The following is a 15,484-nucleotide window of genomic DNA, read 5'->3' on the forward strand; positions in this document are numbered from 1 at the left end:
CATGTGAAACTTTCCTATTTGCAAGCCTCTAATTGGACAATGCTTCACCCCTCACGGAGGCCACTTGTTCTTCCAAAAGTGTCTGGAGCCTCCTGCTTAGAGCAGACCAGGGGGTGCTGTTGCCCACAGCAGGAGGGTGTTCACCTCCACAACTAACTGTTGAGGGACAATGGCAGCTCTCCTGAGTGCTGAGCTCCCTGTCAGCGACACCAGGCTGGGCTGCGTAGTGAAGAGCTGGTCCTTCCAGGAAGTGGGGCTGGTGGGGTGCTAGCCCCAACCCAGGCACAGGTCCCAGATTTGTGCTCATGTAGCATGTTCTCCCAACACTGGCAGAAGTCTCCTCAGCAGGCTGTTCAGTCTTCTCTGCCACAGCCCGCTCGCTACATATCGCTGCTGAACCCCACCCTCTGCCTGGGAACGAGGCAGCAGGAAAACAGCTTTTTTTGTGTCTTTAATTAGGCAACAGGAAAAAACAAAGTCTGGCTGAAAATTACACTTGAAGCTGGGCTGAAGCTGAGAATGTGGTGCTGGCTCTCAGTGAGTAGGAGATGCTGATTCCAGGACAGGTAGGCGGTGCCTCCCCCTGGAAACAGCATTTCCCTGGCCCATGTCTGTCCCCAGTACGCGTGAGAGCTATCTTGCTTGCTGTGCTGGGATATGTGTGCTCTGTAGCAAATACGGGCATAGTCAAACCTGGACGTCCACATGGGCTTGCAGAACCAGAACACGGGGTGGCACTTTTACACCCACCATCCTGTGGCACCCTGCAGGACCCACTCTCCTTACTACTGGTGGAAGCCCTCGAGTGTGTCACAGCTGGTGTTTTAACCTGCTTTCAATTAGTGACAGAACTTTAGGGTATGTGGGAGCTGCTTAGTGGGAATTAAGAAGCCACCCACTTGGTCGGCATCAGAAACCTGTGGTCTCTGGCACCCCCGGGGCAGACTTTGATCCTCTCTCCACCCGCAACCATTTGCTCCCAGTCACCACTACACAAGTTGAGTGGCTTCATCGTGTTCCACAACTGTGGGGGTTTTCAAAAAAAAAAACCAAAGGTTCGTGGCAGCCTTGCTTTTAGCAAGGTCCTTGGTGCCACCTTTCCTTCCACCCATCTGCTCGCCCTATGTCTTCTGTTACAAGAGGGACGGATTCCGTGGGTCAAGGCCGCTGCAACTTACTTGCCCACAATAAAGGGTAACAATTTTCCTAGGGGCTGCCAACTGACTCACTTTACCGTGTCCCTCACTTTATTGTGCTGGTCTGAACTCACACTCTGAGGTTTGCCTGTACACTTCTAAAACGTGTTTCTTATCCAGCCTCCTACCCAGCTGAAAATTGTGTAGCTGAGGAAGGCTGAGACACAAAACTGGGGATAATATGATAGGACAAGGGAAATAATGTCAGAGAGAGCCACGGTTGGAACATTGCTTAGAGATTCTTTCTAGTAAACCCCCCCCTTTTTTTTTTTTTTACTGTTTTCGTTTTTATTTGGGGGCGGGCAGCCACACTTAACAGTACTCAGGGTCTACTGCCTCTTCTCAGGGATCACTCCTGGCAGGACTCAGGAACCATATAGGATGTCAAGGATCAAACCTAAGTAGGACCTGTTCAAGTCAATATAATAGTCTGGCCTTCTTTTCTGTTAATTAACCTAAACTCCAATTCTTTCTTTTGGGGGGTGGGTTTGGGTCACACCTGGCTGCGCTAAGAGGTTACTCCTGGCTCTACACTCAGAAATCGCTCTTGGCAGACCTGGGACCATACAGGATGCCGGGATTCAAACCTGTATCCGTCCTGGGCAGCTGTGTGCAAGGCAAACACCCTGTTGCTGTCAGTCCCACCCCTAAACTCCAATTCTAAAAGGGGAACTAGGGAGGCCAGAGTGATAGTACAGTTAGGACACTTGTCTTGCATGCAGCTGAATCGAGTTTGATCCTGGACATCCCATAGGTCCCCTCAGTCCCTTCAGAAGTGATCTGATTTCTTCTCAACCATTTGGCTAAAATCAAGGGTAGAAGTGATCTGAGAACAGAGCCAGGAGTAAGCCCTGAACACTGCCAAGTGTGGCCCCAAACCAAAGAAAGAATAAAAGGGGATCATGCTGGGCCAAGGATCTGGTTGGCAGTTGTGGCTAATAGTTTGTTCTGCTTTGGACTGACTGGAGGAGAATCATCGCACTGAAGACCTGATTTGGGGTTACAGTGACTGAGAGTGACTATTACTGGGCCTTGAAAGTCAACTGTGAAGAGACCTTACCTTTGGCCAGCAGAGGAAGGAGGCAAGGTGGGCCTCACTCCCACCCCCCAGGGGACCCTGCAGGCTTCCCAGAGAAGAGGAGCCATGGGCAAGACCTCATAGGGTCTGAAACAACCTGGTGCCTGATGGATGGGCAGAGGCAAAGCCTGCTCCCCTGGTCCTCAAACTGCTGCTGCTCTGATCCTTTTGGGGGCAGCACTGCCTAAGTAGTAGTGGCAGTCCCAGGCCTGGAAGAGTGGACAGGAGCTTGCACCCTCAGAGGGCTACTGCTCATACCTACTCTCTTTTTGTTCTGTTTTGATAAGAGAAGGGGCCACCAGGATACCAAAGGTGGATGCAGGCACCTCCATAGAGCTCCAGACTCCATGAGTCTAAAGCAGAAGCCGGCATGTCAGAGGATGCAGGCAGGTGTTGCTCCTCTAAGAACCGGGGTGAGCGCCTCTTCTTGGGGAGATGACCAGAGAGAAGAATTTATTGACAAAAATTCCAAGGTTGTAGGGGCTGTTCATATGAGTAGACAGAAACTTGGAGAAGATCATGAACAAGGAAGAAAAGGAGGTGTCGGGAATGAGAAACTCATGGGCAGGAGTTCAGCAAGTTCCCAGATGGACTGTGGCCAGAGGCTCCGTTTCTCCCCAGAAGAGCACACGCTTCCCTGGAGACGTGGAGCCCCAGCTCAGGCCAGGAACCGATCCGTCACCAAGGAAACCGAGGAAAGACTCTTCTCCACGGGGCCTGTCACTGCTGTGGCCCTTTCCTAGCTCCCCTCACAGGCCGTGCACCATAGGTGGGTCTTGAGCCACCAGCCCGCTGCCACCTGAGGCCGAGCCAGAGCACCAGGGCATGACAAAGTAATGCAGGCCCAATTCTGGGAGCCCCCTGAATCCCAAGCAGAATCTCCAAACATGGGGGTTCTTCTGCTGTTCAGAAAAGGTGCACCCCAGGGGTGCTAGCTGAGGAATTAATGCAGAGAACAAGGCACCGCAGAGAAGTTGGACACTTGGGCTGTGTGATTCAGCACACGCTGGAAAAGGCCCAGGGTGGAGGGAAGGGGGCAGAGGGGAGAAGAGGGAGGAGACCGAGTTTTAAATAGTGCTTGGGAGACCAGAGTGGCCCTAGATGGGCTCAGGTTTGAGCTTTTCTGCTAGGAAGTCATTCACAAAGGCCTCCACGACGGCAGGCGTGATCTCCTCCACATCCATCACATACTTGGCCCGGGCAGACATGTCCAGGATGGTGAGGAGTGGCGCGGCCTCAGGCAGGTTGGTGTAGTCCCGCAGGGAGTCGGTCATGTCATCCTGGAAACACGGATGGGAGAGAATGGTCAGGGCTCAGGGGCTTTGACCGTGTGGCCCCCATGGCCTGCAGTGAGCAGGTGCCTCCCTTCCACTCCCTCTGCCTTTTGGGCAGCAGCTCAGAGTCAAGTTTAGACGTGGCCCTGCCTTGGACAAGCAGGATCAGGTTCCTAAATTCCTATCGGTGTCCCTTCTAAGTTACCAGACCAGCAGGAAAGAAATCCAAACGAGGCCCCTGGTGGAGAGACTGTGGGACCTCTGACTCCCACCTTTTGTAGTTTTGGAGTCATACCTGACTCTGCTCAGGACTTACTCCTGGCTCTGCATTCATCGATAACTTCAGGTGGGGCTCAGGGGACCATATAGGGTATAAGGGCTTGAACTAGAGTCAGCTGCGTGCAACCTTAAACCCCTGTAATATCTCTATTGACTTTATTTTTTCTCTACTGACTTTTGCCCTCACAGCTCAGTAATCTGTTGCTCCGTAGTGGCTTATCAGAGGCCAATCAAGGACTTCAATCCAGAATATTCTAAACAGATGCTAGTCCACTAGCCCTGCCTCCACCCTGGGCTTTAGGAGCTGAGGAGCCAGGAAGCACAGCAGAGTCAGGAAGCACCGGAGGCATCAGCTATTCCCAGAGACTTTCACTTTCAGACCACTTTCTCAGAGTCTCTTCAAGCACAAAGGCAAACAGATCTGGAGACAGGGAGAAAAGGTGGCCAGGTGCACCCATATGATGTTCTTTTGTAGCCTATCTGGTAGGTCACAGAAAATGGGCTCCACACCACCCCTGAGTGTCTGTGTTGAGTGAAGAGGCCTGGCTTGCTGCTGAGAAAGGATGCAGGGTACAAGAGGTTCTGAGACAAAAAGCCCTTTCCATAAGGGCTTGTGTTTGTGGAGGTCCCACTGATGGCCTCCCCCATAAACATGCAGTGGGGTGTTGGACTCTCTGACTTCATCTTGCAAGGCACCGGGTGCTCCAGGTCTTGGAGCCAGCTCCCCGCCTTGCTGTGATAATCAGGGGTGGGCGTGCAAGCCTGGCTGTGGAGTTCACTGGGGAGCACACTTTTTCTATGGTGCTCACACACCTGGCTGCAGACAGTGGAGCTGGGGATTTGAGCTTGTGACCAGAGGCTTTGAGCCATGCCCAGTACTATCTGTGGGGCTTTGTGCCACATATATTTGCGGCCTCTCTCAGAAGCACAGAGTTCCTTCATATCTCCCCAAGGGTCAGCAGAGGCAGCTCTCACCTCCCCGGCCACAAAGAACAGGAGCGGAGCCTCCTCCTCTTTGGCCTTGTATTTGGCGATGATCTTCTCAGCTATTGGCTGGATCAGCTGCTTGGCTGCCTCCGACTCGCCATCATCCTCTGAATCTATGGGTTGGATATTATGGAGGGAGAGGGAGAGAGGGGTATCAAAGAAGAGTCAGCATGGTTCTCCCTATAGGAGCTCAGCCCAGGGCCTGCAGCCACCCCAGTAAGACCCCATGGTGGAAAGGAGCTGGTGGGCACTGCCTGGCCTCCTGGCCAGGCACAACCTTCACCAATGCTGGATCTGCCAAATCACACGCCCTCCACCCACTTCACCACTCTCCACAATTGAACCCTGGAAGTTGACCTTTCCTTAAACCAGAATCTAAGGCTACTGGAAGCTTTTCTCTCGATCACAGACCAAGATGCCATGAGCTGATATCTCCTGACTTATGCAGCTCTAGAGGCACCAGGAGGCCCTTGGACCCTGAACTGGCAACTGGTCTGACAAGGGGAGAGGTAGGCTGACCAAGAAAACAGGACCAGGCTCCCAGCCTGCCAGCTCTCTTGGTCCTCTTGCCTTAGCTTGGGACAACTGCACCCCAGGGCATAGTCTCACTACTGCTGACACTGTAACCAGATGAAGAGGTTCCCCAAGGCCGAAGATCAGGCGAGATACTGCCCAGCAGGGCCACACTGCTGGGTGTGGAAACACAAATACATCGGATAGTTCTGTAATACTGGGGGCTTGGGCCCTGCTCATACCAGGGAGAGTCCCAACAGTAGCTAGTTCAGATTTGCTTCCCAGAAACCCCTCCTCCAAGCACAGGCCCAACAAGTAGGTCTGGCTGCTTAAATCTTTGAGGGGGGTGCAGAGTGATAGTACAGTGGGGAGACTATTTTGTACACAGCAAATGAAGGTTCGATCCCCTGCATCCCATATAGTCCCCCAAGCTTGTCAGGAATAATTCCTGATCACAGAGCCAGCAGTAACTTCTGAGCACTGCTGAGTGTGTCATAAAAAAAATTCAGATACAACTATAATCATGTTTGTAATCATGGTGTTTAAATAAAGATATATAAGAAAAAATTCAGGCAGTTCAGGCAGAGTGATAGTATAGCAGGTCAGGCATTTGCTTTGCACAGAACTGCCTTGGGTTCAATCCCATGCACCCTATATGATTCCACAAGCCTGCAAAGTCTGAATACAGAGCCAAAGTAAGCCCTGAACATTTCTGGGTGAGGCCTGAAAACAAAAACAAACAAAAATCCGAAAATTCTTTTGAGATGGGACACTCTGCTCAGGGTCAGAGCACCCATTTTCCATGTGTGAAGTTCTGAGTAGTGGCACCGCAACAAACACCCCTTCCCATGCATGTGTCCTATTGGCACCCTTCCTGGGGAACCTAAGCCAATTCCCAGAGAGTGGAGTAGGCTGCTGCATGCGGAGGGAATGGCAGCACTCCATCCAGGATCTGAGTCCCCAAACCCTTCTGAGTTGGATTGGCACAAAGGTCAAGTGACTGGCATCAGCAGGAATAGAGCCTTCCTATCCCAGGTGAGTTACTGGGTAAGATGCAAGGGGCAGGCAGGTACAAGGACAGGGCCTGCTGCAGCCCTGGGCTGTTGAAAGAGCACAAAAGAAGAAGCAGCAGGGAAAGTCTCAGTCAGGTGTCCAGCACCTCTTTCCTCCAAACAAAGGCCTGACTGGATCCCTAAGACTCTCTGGCAGGGCCTAGTCATGAATAACTCAAGGGTGCCTATGAGAACAGACACCCAGGCTTCCTTTGTCCCTTTTCAGAGACACTACAGGTCACCCCCACTAGTATCTTACCAACGAAGAGGACAAGGCAGGGGCCCTCGTTGAGCTGCGCAGCGTTGGAGTCAGAGAGCTCCAGCACAGGCTTGGGGTGCCAGGGGAACTCTCGGCAGTCCTCATCATTGAGCACCTCCACCCGGCCCTGCCGCGTGATCACCTCCCCCTGAGGATCCAGCACGATGAGGGTGGGGATGCCTGCAAGAGAAGGAGCATGAGTGGGCCTCCCACTGTACCAGAACCCTGGGCCCCCTGCCCCACAGACTCCTGCAGGGAGCACAGCTTCCTCCAGCTCAGGGCTCTACAGGGATAAGTGGAGGTAAGTGGGAGGAGGCTCCTCACCTCCTGGGTTGCAGTTATACCTCATCCAGCAAGGAAAAAACAAGGCCAAGTGTTTAAGACAGAGCACATGAGCCAGACATTCAGAAATGCCTGGTAAAGGGGCATCCTAAAGGGATTCCTGGAGCAGGAGGGAGGGTGCAAACACCTGCTCTCACCCATATACCAGGCATGCCACTGCACAGCATAGCACCTTGGTTGTGGAGCTTTTGTACATGGCGAAGCCTATAGTTCTTTATTAAGGATCACTCCTGGTAGGTTTGGGGCCCCATATGGGATACAGGGAATTGAACCTAGGTCAGACACATGCAAGGCAAATGCCCTACCTACTGTACTATCCCTCTGCCTAGCATGGTGGGCCTACCTTAAAGGGAAAACCAAATCTGTCACCTTCACAGACCTTATAAAAAGTGGCTGGAATCAGGGACAGAGCCAGAGAGAAATGGCTTCAGGGTGCTGTCCACCTAAGAGCTCACAGCACAGCTGGGTCCTCTGGGCTATTTTGGGCATTGTCATCCCTTCTCACTTCTGCCACACAGTTGCAGGTCATGCCCCTAAGATCAAGGCCCATGTCAAAGATGATCCATCCAAGGGCTTGACTTTAGTTGCCGTCTTGAGAAAGGCTGGGCCTGGGACAGACCAGCTTGCCCCTTTTTGCCATAGTGTTCTGGTCAAGTTCTTTGAGTGGAGGTTGGCAGGAGTTGGTGTGTTCTGGAAGCTGGTAGCTGCCACACTATGCAACAGTAGGGCCCATCACTGTTGTTTTTTTTTTTTTTTTTTTGGTTTTTGGGCCACACCCGGTAACGCTCAGGGGTTACTCCTGGCTATGTGCTCAGAAGTTGCTCCTGGCTTGGGGGACCATATGGGACACGGGGGATCGAACCGCGGTCCATCCAAGGCTAGCGCAGGCAAGGCAGGCACCTTACCTTCAGTGCCACCGCCCGGCCCCCATCACTGTTGTATCTGGATGTGGTGGCAGGCCTGTGGGGAACCCAGACTGGGACACTGACAATCTGTGTGGCACGAGCAAGCACAAAGGACAGAGAAAGCGAGAGAAGTTGGACCCGGGGGCCGATGGGGACCAGATAGCATGGAGGGTTTCAGCTGTTTGTTTCCAGGGACAACTTCTAGCCCTCCTATACGCTGAAAATCCCTAGACCCTAATGGGTGTGGTGCTCTGGGCAGAAATGCTCCTTTCTAAGAGCCCTAGCTAATGACGTATGTGTGTGGCTTTGGGGAAAGCCTGGGTGTCCCTGTATGCAGTTGGAAAGGAACCTGAACAATGTGGGCCTCTCAGGGCCTAGGTGAGAAGCACTTTTTTCTCCAGTCATGCAAAAAGGTCATCAAGCTGGGGCCAGAGTGATAGCAAAACAGGTAGGTGTTTGCCTTGCACACGGCCCACTTGGGTTCCATCTCCAATATCCCATATAGTTCCTTGAGCTGGCCAAGAGTGATTCCTGAGCTCAGAGCCAGGAGTAACCCCTGAATGTTACCAGGTGTGGCCTCAAAACCAAACCAAACCAAAAGGTCATCAAGCTGTGAATGGCCAAGTTGGGGTGGTGTCCAGCAGGGGGAGGAGGGTTCCAGTCTAAGTGTTGGGGAAGCTCTGGTGTGGGGGAAGGCCCTGTTTTAGTAGACCCTGTACTGGAGAGTGCGTGGTGTAATGTAGTGAACACCAGAGAACACTTCGAGTGAACAGAACAACATTTCTCCTTGTTGCATTTCTTGAACATGATGCCCATGCTGTTCCTCTCGCTTTGGGAAGATAGCAGGGAAACATGGGGAGAACCCAAGTAAGGTCCAGTGGTTACTCCACAAATGCCCACTACAGACACTGATCAATTTCCCTTTTGGTGAGGAATGAACCAGATGACTAGCAGGAAATGCTTTTTGACTGGGTCTCTGCTCTACACTGAGGTCTACTCTAAGAACTCCCTTCTTGGGGGTGGGGGTGGGGTGTAGCCACAAATGGCAATGCTCCTGGTTCTGCACTCAATCATTCCTGGCAGGCAGGAGACCATATGGGATACCGGCAATCAAACCCAGGTTAGTCGCATGCAAGAGAAACACCATATCTACTGTACTATAAGTCCAGCCCTGATGGCCTTCCTTGTAGTCAGGAGCAGATGAGTTAAAGAAGGGGTGGTAGGTTGAAGAAGAGATGTGGCACTGTTTGCAAGCAGCCTGGGCAGTAGAGAGTGGCTTGGCAGAACACAGAGGACGTGCCTTTACTGTATGTAGCAATATGGGAGAGCTGGAAACAATGACATCCCAGTAACTGGAATTGGTTAGACTTGGGAGGAGCAGAGCAGGTCCCGTGCGAATGCAGGATGACCAGTCTATAGCCCTCAGTTGAACAGACAGCAGAGCCTCGAGTGGCGCTGTGTGCACAATGACAACTTGGTGTAAGTATGTGCGTGTGGACAGAGCCAAGAGGCACTCCGGAAAGTGAAAACAGTTGTGCATGTGAGGCAGGAATGTAGGTCGGAGCAGACATATGTATAGATCAGTTTCTGTCATGGTGTTATGAAAAAATGGCTTCACATGAAATAAAAATCCAGAACCAAAGGGCCAGGGGGCTAGTGGGGAGGGTGCTGAATGTCAACCATCCGTGACTCTGTCAACCACCATCCTCTTCATCACCTCTCCATGCCTCCCTCTCTGGCATTTGTTCCCCCTTCCCACTTTCCCTCACTGAAAGCATGGAAGGAGGAAAGGAAGTAGGCAGCCAGCTGGTCTGGGTGACGAAACTCAAAGCAGTCCTACAGAGACCAAAGGATGGTTTAGGCTGACTAGACCTGGTTGAAAACTCTGTGTGCTCCACGTGTCAGATGCCCCATTTCTGTGAAACAAAAAGAACCAAAAGACCAAGAACCCACCAGCCATCAGATAAATAAACTTCAGCACTGGAAGTAAACGAACCAGACAGAAATATCACCTGGGGTCAATCTTGCAAGCCTAATGTGAAGTGAGGAAAGGAGGCTGCAGAAGGCTATTCTGGCACTTTCTCAGAAGCATGCCCGGCACCATGTATTATTCATAGATTCACTTGCAGGCAGCACAAACAGGAACGTAGGCTGCGACGATAGCTCAGAACATGTTTGAGGCTCCCCCGGGACACACTCAGAGAAGGCTCTGCTGGGAGCATGGAGCCTCCCTTTTGTCTGTTATCACTCTCGTTTGTGTCTTTCTCTCAAATATCTGAAGCATAAATGTCAGTTCTTGGTGGTGACCACACAGGCGAGTGCAGCTGTCCTGTGGCCTCTCCCTTGTTCCCTTCCTGCTTTCAAAACATGACAAAGCTGAATGCCAAAGTTGCTTAGAAGGTCCTGTGGTGACCTGGCTGATCCTCCCCAGGTGACAAATCCTAGGATGTGCCAACAAAAGACATGGACTCCCTCATCCTATGGAGTGTTTCACTTTTCTCTGACATGGATAGATCCTGCCTCTAATTCATTTTTTTGTGAGAGACAGGGAAGAGAGCAAAGGAAGGCAAAGTTGGGAAGAGGGCAGGAAAGGGAAGAGAAAAAGAAACTGCAGAAGGCTGGGAAACAGCAAGAGGGCAGGAGAAAATGAAGACAAACAAGTTGGGAGAGCAAAGGCCACTCAGCAGCCTGCTGCACCAGACCAGGGCTAACGCCCTCCATCCTAGCTAGCCAGGCTCTGTCCATTCTGGACCTCCCACAAAGGTTAGGGGTGATGGAGAGGAGAAACAAAACCTGCGTGGGCCCCTACCCAGGAGAAAGGGCTTGAAGCCCCTCTGCACAGAACATAGTGTTCTCTGACAGCCGGGATTAGTCAGATAATTGCTAATGGGATTTGCCTTTGGCCAAGTGTGTCTAAACCCTTTTCTGAGAATAGCATTTTAAAACAGCTTAAATGAATTCCTCCTTTGCAAGCAGGGTGAGGAGGCCTCCACTCCAGAGAACCCACTCTTCCCCTAAGACAAAGGGAAGCTATCAGATATTGCAAAGGCTGCTGGTTAACAGCCTTGGTCAGTATGTGACACTCAAGGGCACCCCTTCCCAGGAGCCACGCTTGTTTTTTTGAGGGGGTTTCCACAACCAGTGACTCTCAGGTCTTACTTCTGGGTCTGTGTTCAGATCCTTGGTCGGATCAAGGGACCATATGGAGTATCAGGGATTGAACCCAGGCCAGCCACATCCAAAGCAAGCATCCTTTCCACTGTACTCTCTCCAACCCCACTTTTTTGGGGGGGGCCACACCCTGTGACTCTCAGGAGTTACTACTGGCTCTGAGCTCAGAAATTGCTCCTGGCTTGGGGGACCATATGGGACACTGGGGGATTGAACCTCGGTCTGCCCTACGTCAGCTACATGCAAGGCAAACACCCTACTGTGTGCCACCGCTCCGGCCCCATCCAACCCCCACTTTTGGCCTGGCTGGCCCTGAGCACAAAGCAGTCAGTTAATCTGTGAAAGGCTTGGTTGAATGTTAAGGGCCTCAACCTAAGATTCTAAACTCCCAGGAAATTTCAGCCCACAGGCCAGACCTTTAGCTCCTAGAGCACAGCCAACTTCAAGCCCAGATCGCAGCTGCTAGGAGGACTGTGTGGTTTTGGAACACTCCCCATTTCCATCTAGTCCCAGTGTGGCCCAGCACACCCAGATATCACTCACTGGAAGGCAGGGTGGAGGGGTTCTCTTGGCTCTGTGTGAATACACCTGGATCAGAATGTGTCCAGGTAAGTGAGAGCCAGGACACATATTGGAAAGGCCAACCACAGCACTAACTGACCATGCAGTGACTACAGATGGGGAGTGACCCGGAGAGGCTGGACTCCCAACACATGATATTCATCTAAAATGAAGATCTTCATCTTTATTAGTCTGTATACTAATGAGATGATGGGTATCTGTTTGCTAATGAGATTATAGGTATCCAGATATGCTAATGAAATTATAGACATCATGTATGTTAATGAGGTGTTAGGTATTCATGTATGTTAGTAAGAGAACAGTGGCTGATGCCTCTCAGTAATTTCTGAAGTTAGTGGTCAGATAAGCAGGACTAGAAGCCGGAGAGACAGCACAGCAGGTAAGGCATTTGTCTTGCATGTGGCCAACTGGAGTTTGATCACTTGGCACTCCATATGGTCCCCTGGGCACTGACAAGAGTAACCCCTGAGCATAGAGCCAGAAGTCAGCTCTGCACCACCAGACATGGCCCAAAACAAAAGCAGGATCAGAAGATGGGAACATTTTTTGTTTGTTTTGGTTTTTGGGTCACACCCGGCGGTGCTCAGGGGTTACTCCTGGCTGTCTGCTCAGAAATAGCTCCTGGCAGGCACGGGGGACCATATGGGACACCGGGATTCGAACCAATCACCTTTGGTGCTGGATTGGCTGCTTGCAAGGCAAACGCCGCTGTGCTATCTCTCCGGGCCCAGAAGGTGGGAACTTTTAACCAGACCCACCAACCCCCGAGGAAGGAAGGTAAGTGGGGGCTTAAGGCTGAGTTAATCACCAATGGCCAATGATTTCAGTGATTTTATAAAGGGAGATGTCTATAACCCCCTAGACTGTGAGGTTCAGTTTGGTGCTGACATGTGGTGCTGGGGTGTACCCCCTCCATGTAGCTTGACTTTCGCATCTTTTCAATCAGCTCTTCTTGAGTTTTAGCCTTAAAAACGACTCTGCTCCTAAGTTCAGATTATTGGGCCTGAGGGGGGTCATGGAAGACCCTAATTTATAATCAGTCTGTGACCTGTGATCCATGTTGAAGGCAAGAGACAGGGGAGAGAGGAGCAGAGGGACTGAGTTCTGGATCTGGGAAATCAAACACAAACTCTAAGGAGATAGTATCAAAATTTAATTTGATACTGTAGGATACCCAGGAGGAACCGATAAATTGGTTCATGCATGTGCATACAAGTTTGGTGTTTGTATGCCTGAGATTTACACCAGTTCTTCCCTCTGCCTGAAACATTCTTTAGTCTCTGAAAACCATATTTTTTTAAATCTTTCTTTGTTTTAGTTTTTGGGCCATACCCAGCTGTGCTCAGGTATTACTCCTGGCTCCCTACCAGGCTTGGGAGACCATATGGGAAGCTGGGGATCAAACCCAGGTCCATAGCATGCAAGGCAAACACCCTACCCGCTGTGCTATCACTCAGGCCCAATGTTTTTTTTGTTTTGTTTTGTTTTTGGTCTTTTTGGGCCACACCCGGTGACACTCAGGGGTTACTCTGGATATGCGCTCAGAAGTCGATCCTGGCGTGGGGGACCATATGGGACACCGGGGGATCGAACCGCGGTCCGTCCTAGGCTAGCGCAGGCAAGGCAGGCACCTTACCTCTAGCACCACCACACCGGCCCCTTGTTTTGTTTTTTTTTGACCACACCTAACAATGCCCATGGTTACTCCTGCAGGGACTCCTTCTGTCAGTACTTGATGGGCCATATGTGGTTCTAGGGAGCAAACTGGAGTTAGTTAAGTGCAAACCATGAATTCCCTTAAATTCTCTTTCTGGCCTCTGCCATCAATTTATTTTTCTTTTCTTTTCTTTTTTTTTGGAAGGGGCGAGGGTGTTCCCAAGCTGTGTTCAGGAGGTCTGGGGGCAGGGAGATTCCACCAGCAATTCTCAACTAAATGTAAATGCTGGCTTCCTGACACCCAATATTTTTGGAGATGAGAATGTGGAGGTGGTGATTAAGGAAGTCTGGTCATAATGGGGTCTTAAACCCACAGAGCTGGGGCTGGTGCCCTTGAAGAGGAGGAGAAGAGGCCAGGAAAAATCAGCAATAGAACACTGATCTCAATCAAACAAACAAAAGAAACAAACTGTTTGATGAATTGGTTTGATTTTGTTTTGGGGGCTGCACCCAGCTCAGGTCTTACTCCTGACTGCCTATACTCAGAAATATCTCCAGGTGGGCTCAGGGGGGTGCTGGAGATCAAATCTGTGTCAGTCTTGTGCAAGGCAAGCACTCTGCCTGCTGTACTATCTCAAGTCCCCCGGAAAGACACTAGGATTCTCTGTTTCTCTGTATGTCTCTCTGACCACTCCCCATGTGAGAGCACAGTAGGAAGGCAGACAGACTTTCACCAGCTGGAGCCCTCTAGGAAACAGTTAGCTGGCACCCTGTACTTGAACTTATTGGCCCCCATAACTGTGAGAAATGAATCCTGCTATTAGAGCTCACCGTTTGTGGCACTTGTTGTAGCAGCCTGAGCAGACTAGGATGGCAGCTTTAGGAGGTGATGGCATTTACTTTACATTCTTGGGAGGTGGCAAGCCTCAGGGGCTACTCCTGCTAGGTGATGAGGCTCCTAGCATCAGGGATCAAACCTAGGGTTCCAAAATGTATAGTATACTCTCAGAGCCCCTAGAACCATCTCCCTGACCCTTGATAGGATTTTCTTGGAGGGGGTGTGTGTCTTAAATGGGGAAAAATAGTTGAGCATTTGATAAGGCAAAGAGAAATTGCTAACAAAGGTCAGAGTGATAATACAGCAGGTAGTGCATTTACCTCGCAATGCGGCCGACCTGAGTTCAATTCCCAGCATCCCAAATGGTCTCCCAAGCATGCCAGGAATGATTTCTTAGTGCAGAGCCAGGAGTAACCTTTGAGCACTGCCAGGTGTGGCCCCCAAACCAAAATCAAACCAAACAAAAAGAAACAGGGGCCAGAGAGATAGCACAGTGGTAGGGTGTTTGCCTTGCATGCAGCTGACCCAGGACCAACGGTGGTTCGAATCCCAGCATCCCATATGGTCCTCCGTGACTGCCAGGAGCGATTTCTGAGCATAGAGCCAGGAGTAACCCCTGAGCGCCGCTGGGTGTGACCCCCCCAAAAAAAAAAAAAACAAAAAGGAAGAAAGAAAAGAAACAGTTAACAAAGCAAGGAATCTGGTGGCTAGCAAGGTTACGGGAAGAACAAAAGAAAACAGGGTAGCAGTTGAAACCAGGGATTACTCTGCCAATGAGCAGGAGAAAGGAGGATGCAGGGTATAAGATACTCTGGTTCCCCTGTCCCACACCCTATTCTCGAATGCCCTGCTCTGGAGCCAAAAGACCCTGAGAAGCCTTTCTAGCACCGTAGCTCTGAACTCAAATCATTCCATTTAGTGATCTTCATTTAAGTCATCTTTGAGAAGAATTCTGTGTTACATTTCTTTTGTGTATCTCTGGCTTGACAGAGCCAGACAGGTTTACTTGCAGGGTTGAATTCCCAAGGCCAAGCTCAAGAGAACAACAATCTAGGAAGCAGTCAGCACAAAATCCTGTGTCCAGGAGAAATAGTAAACCCAAGATCAGGTCTGGATCATTAGTACATCAGGGAAGGCGTCTGCCTTAATCAAGGCCAACCTTGGTTCAATCTCTGGCATCCCATATGGTCCCCTGAGCCTGCTAGGAGTAAACCCTGAGCACAGAGCCAGGAATAAATTCTGAGCACTATTGTTTGGCCCCAAACAAACAAAAATATAAACTAAAACCCCAAACTGAGGAAGTGGAAGGTAGGATTTAGATCAGCAGACTGGTCTATGGGGCAGGCCTCAAA

General features: G+C 50.8%; 1 protein-coding gene across 1 annotated transcript in view; it reads right to left on the reverse strand.

The window, feature by feature from the left end:
- Positions 1-3,244: 3,244 nt before the first annotated feature.
- The window catches only part of NXN (nucleoredoxin), a 197,023-nt gene continuing 184,783 nt past the window's right edge, over positions 3,245-15,484 (reverse strand). The window contains exons 6-8 of the mRNA XM_049782470.1: positions 6,639-6,818; positions 4,803-4,927; positions 3,245-3,554 (exon numbers count right to left, since the gene is read on the reverse strand). Of these exons, the coding sequence (XP_049638427.1) occupies positions 3,372-3,554; positions 4,803-4,927; positions 6,639-6,818 (488 nt within the window). The 3' untranslated portion in view covers positions 3,245-3,371. The remainder of the gene's footprint in view (positions 3,555-4,802; positions 4,928-6,638; positions 6,819-15,484) is intronic.

The sequence above is a fragment of the Suncus etruscus genome, chromosome 1, assembly GCF_024139225.1.
Source record: "Suncus etruscus isolate mSunEtr1 chromosome 1, mSunEtr1.pri.cur, whole genome shotgun sequence".
Lineage (NCBI taxonomy): Eukaryota > Metazoa > Chordata > Mammalia > Eulipotyphla > Soricidae > Suncus > Suncus etruscus.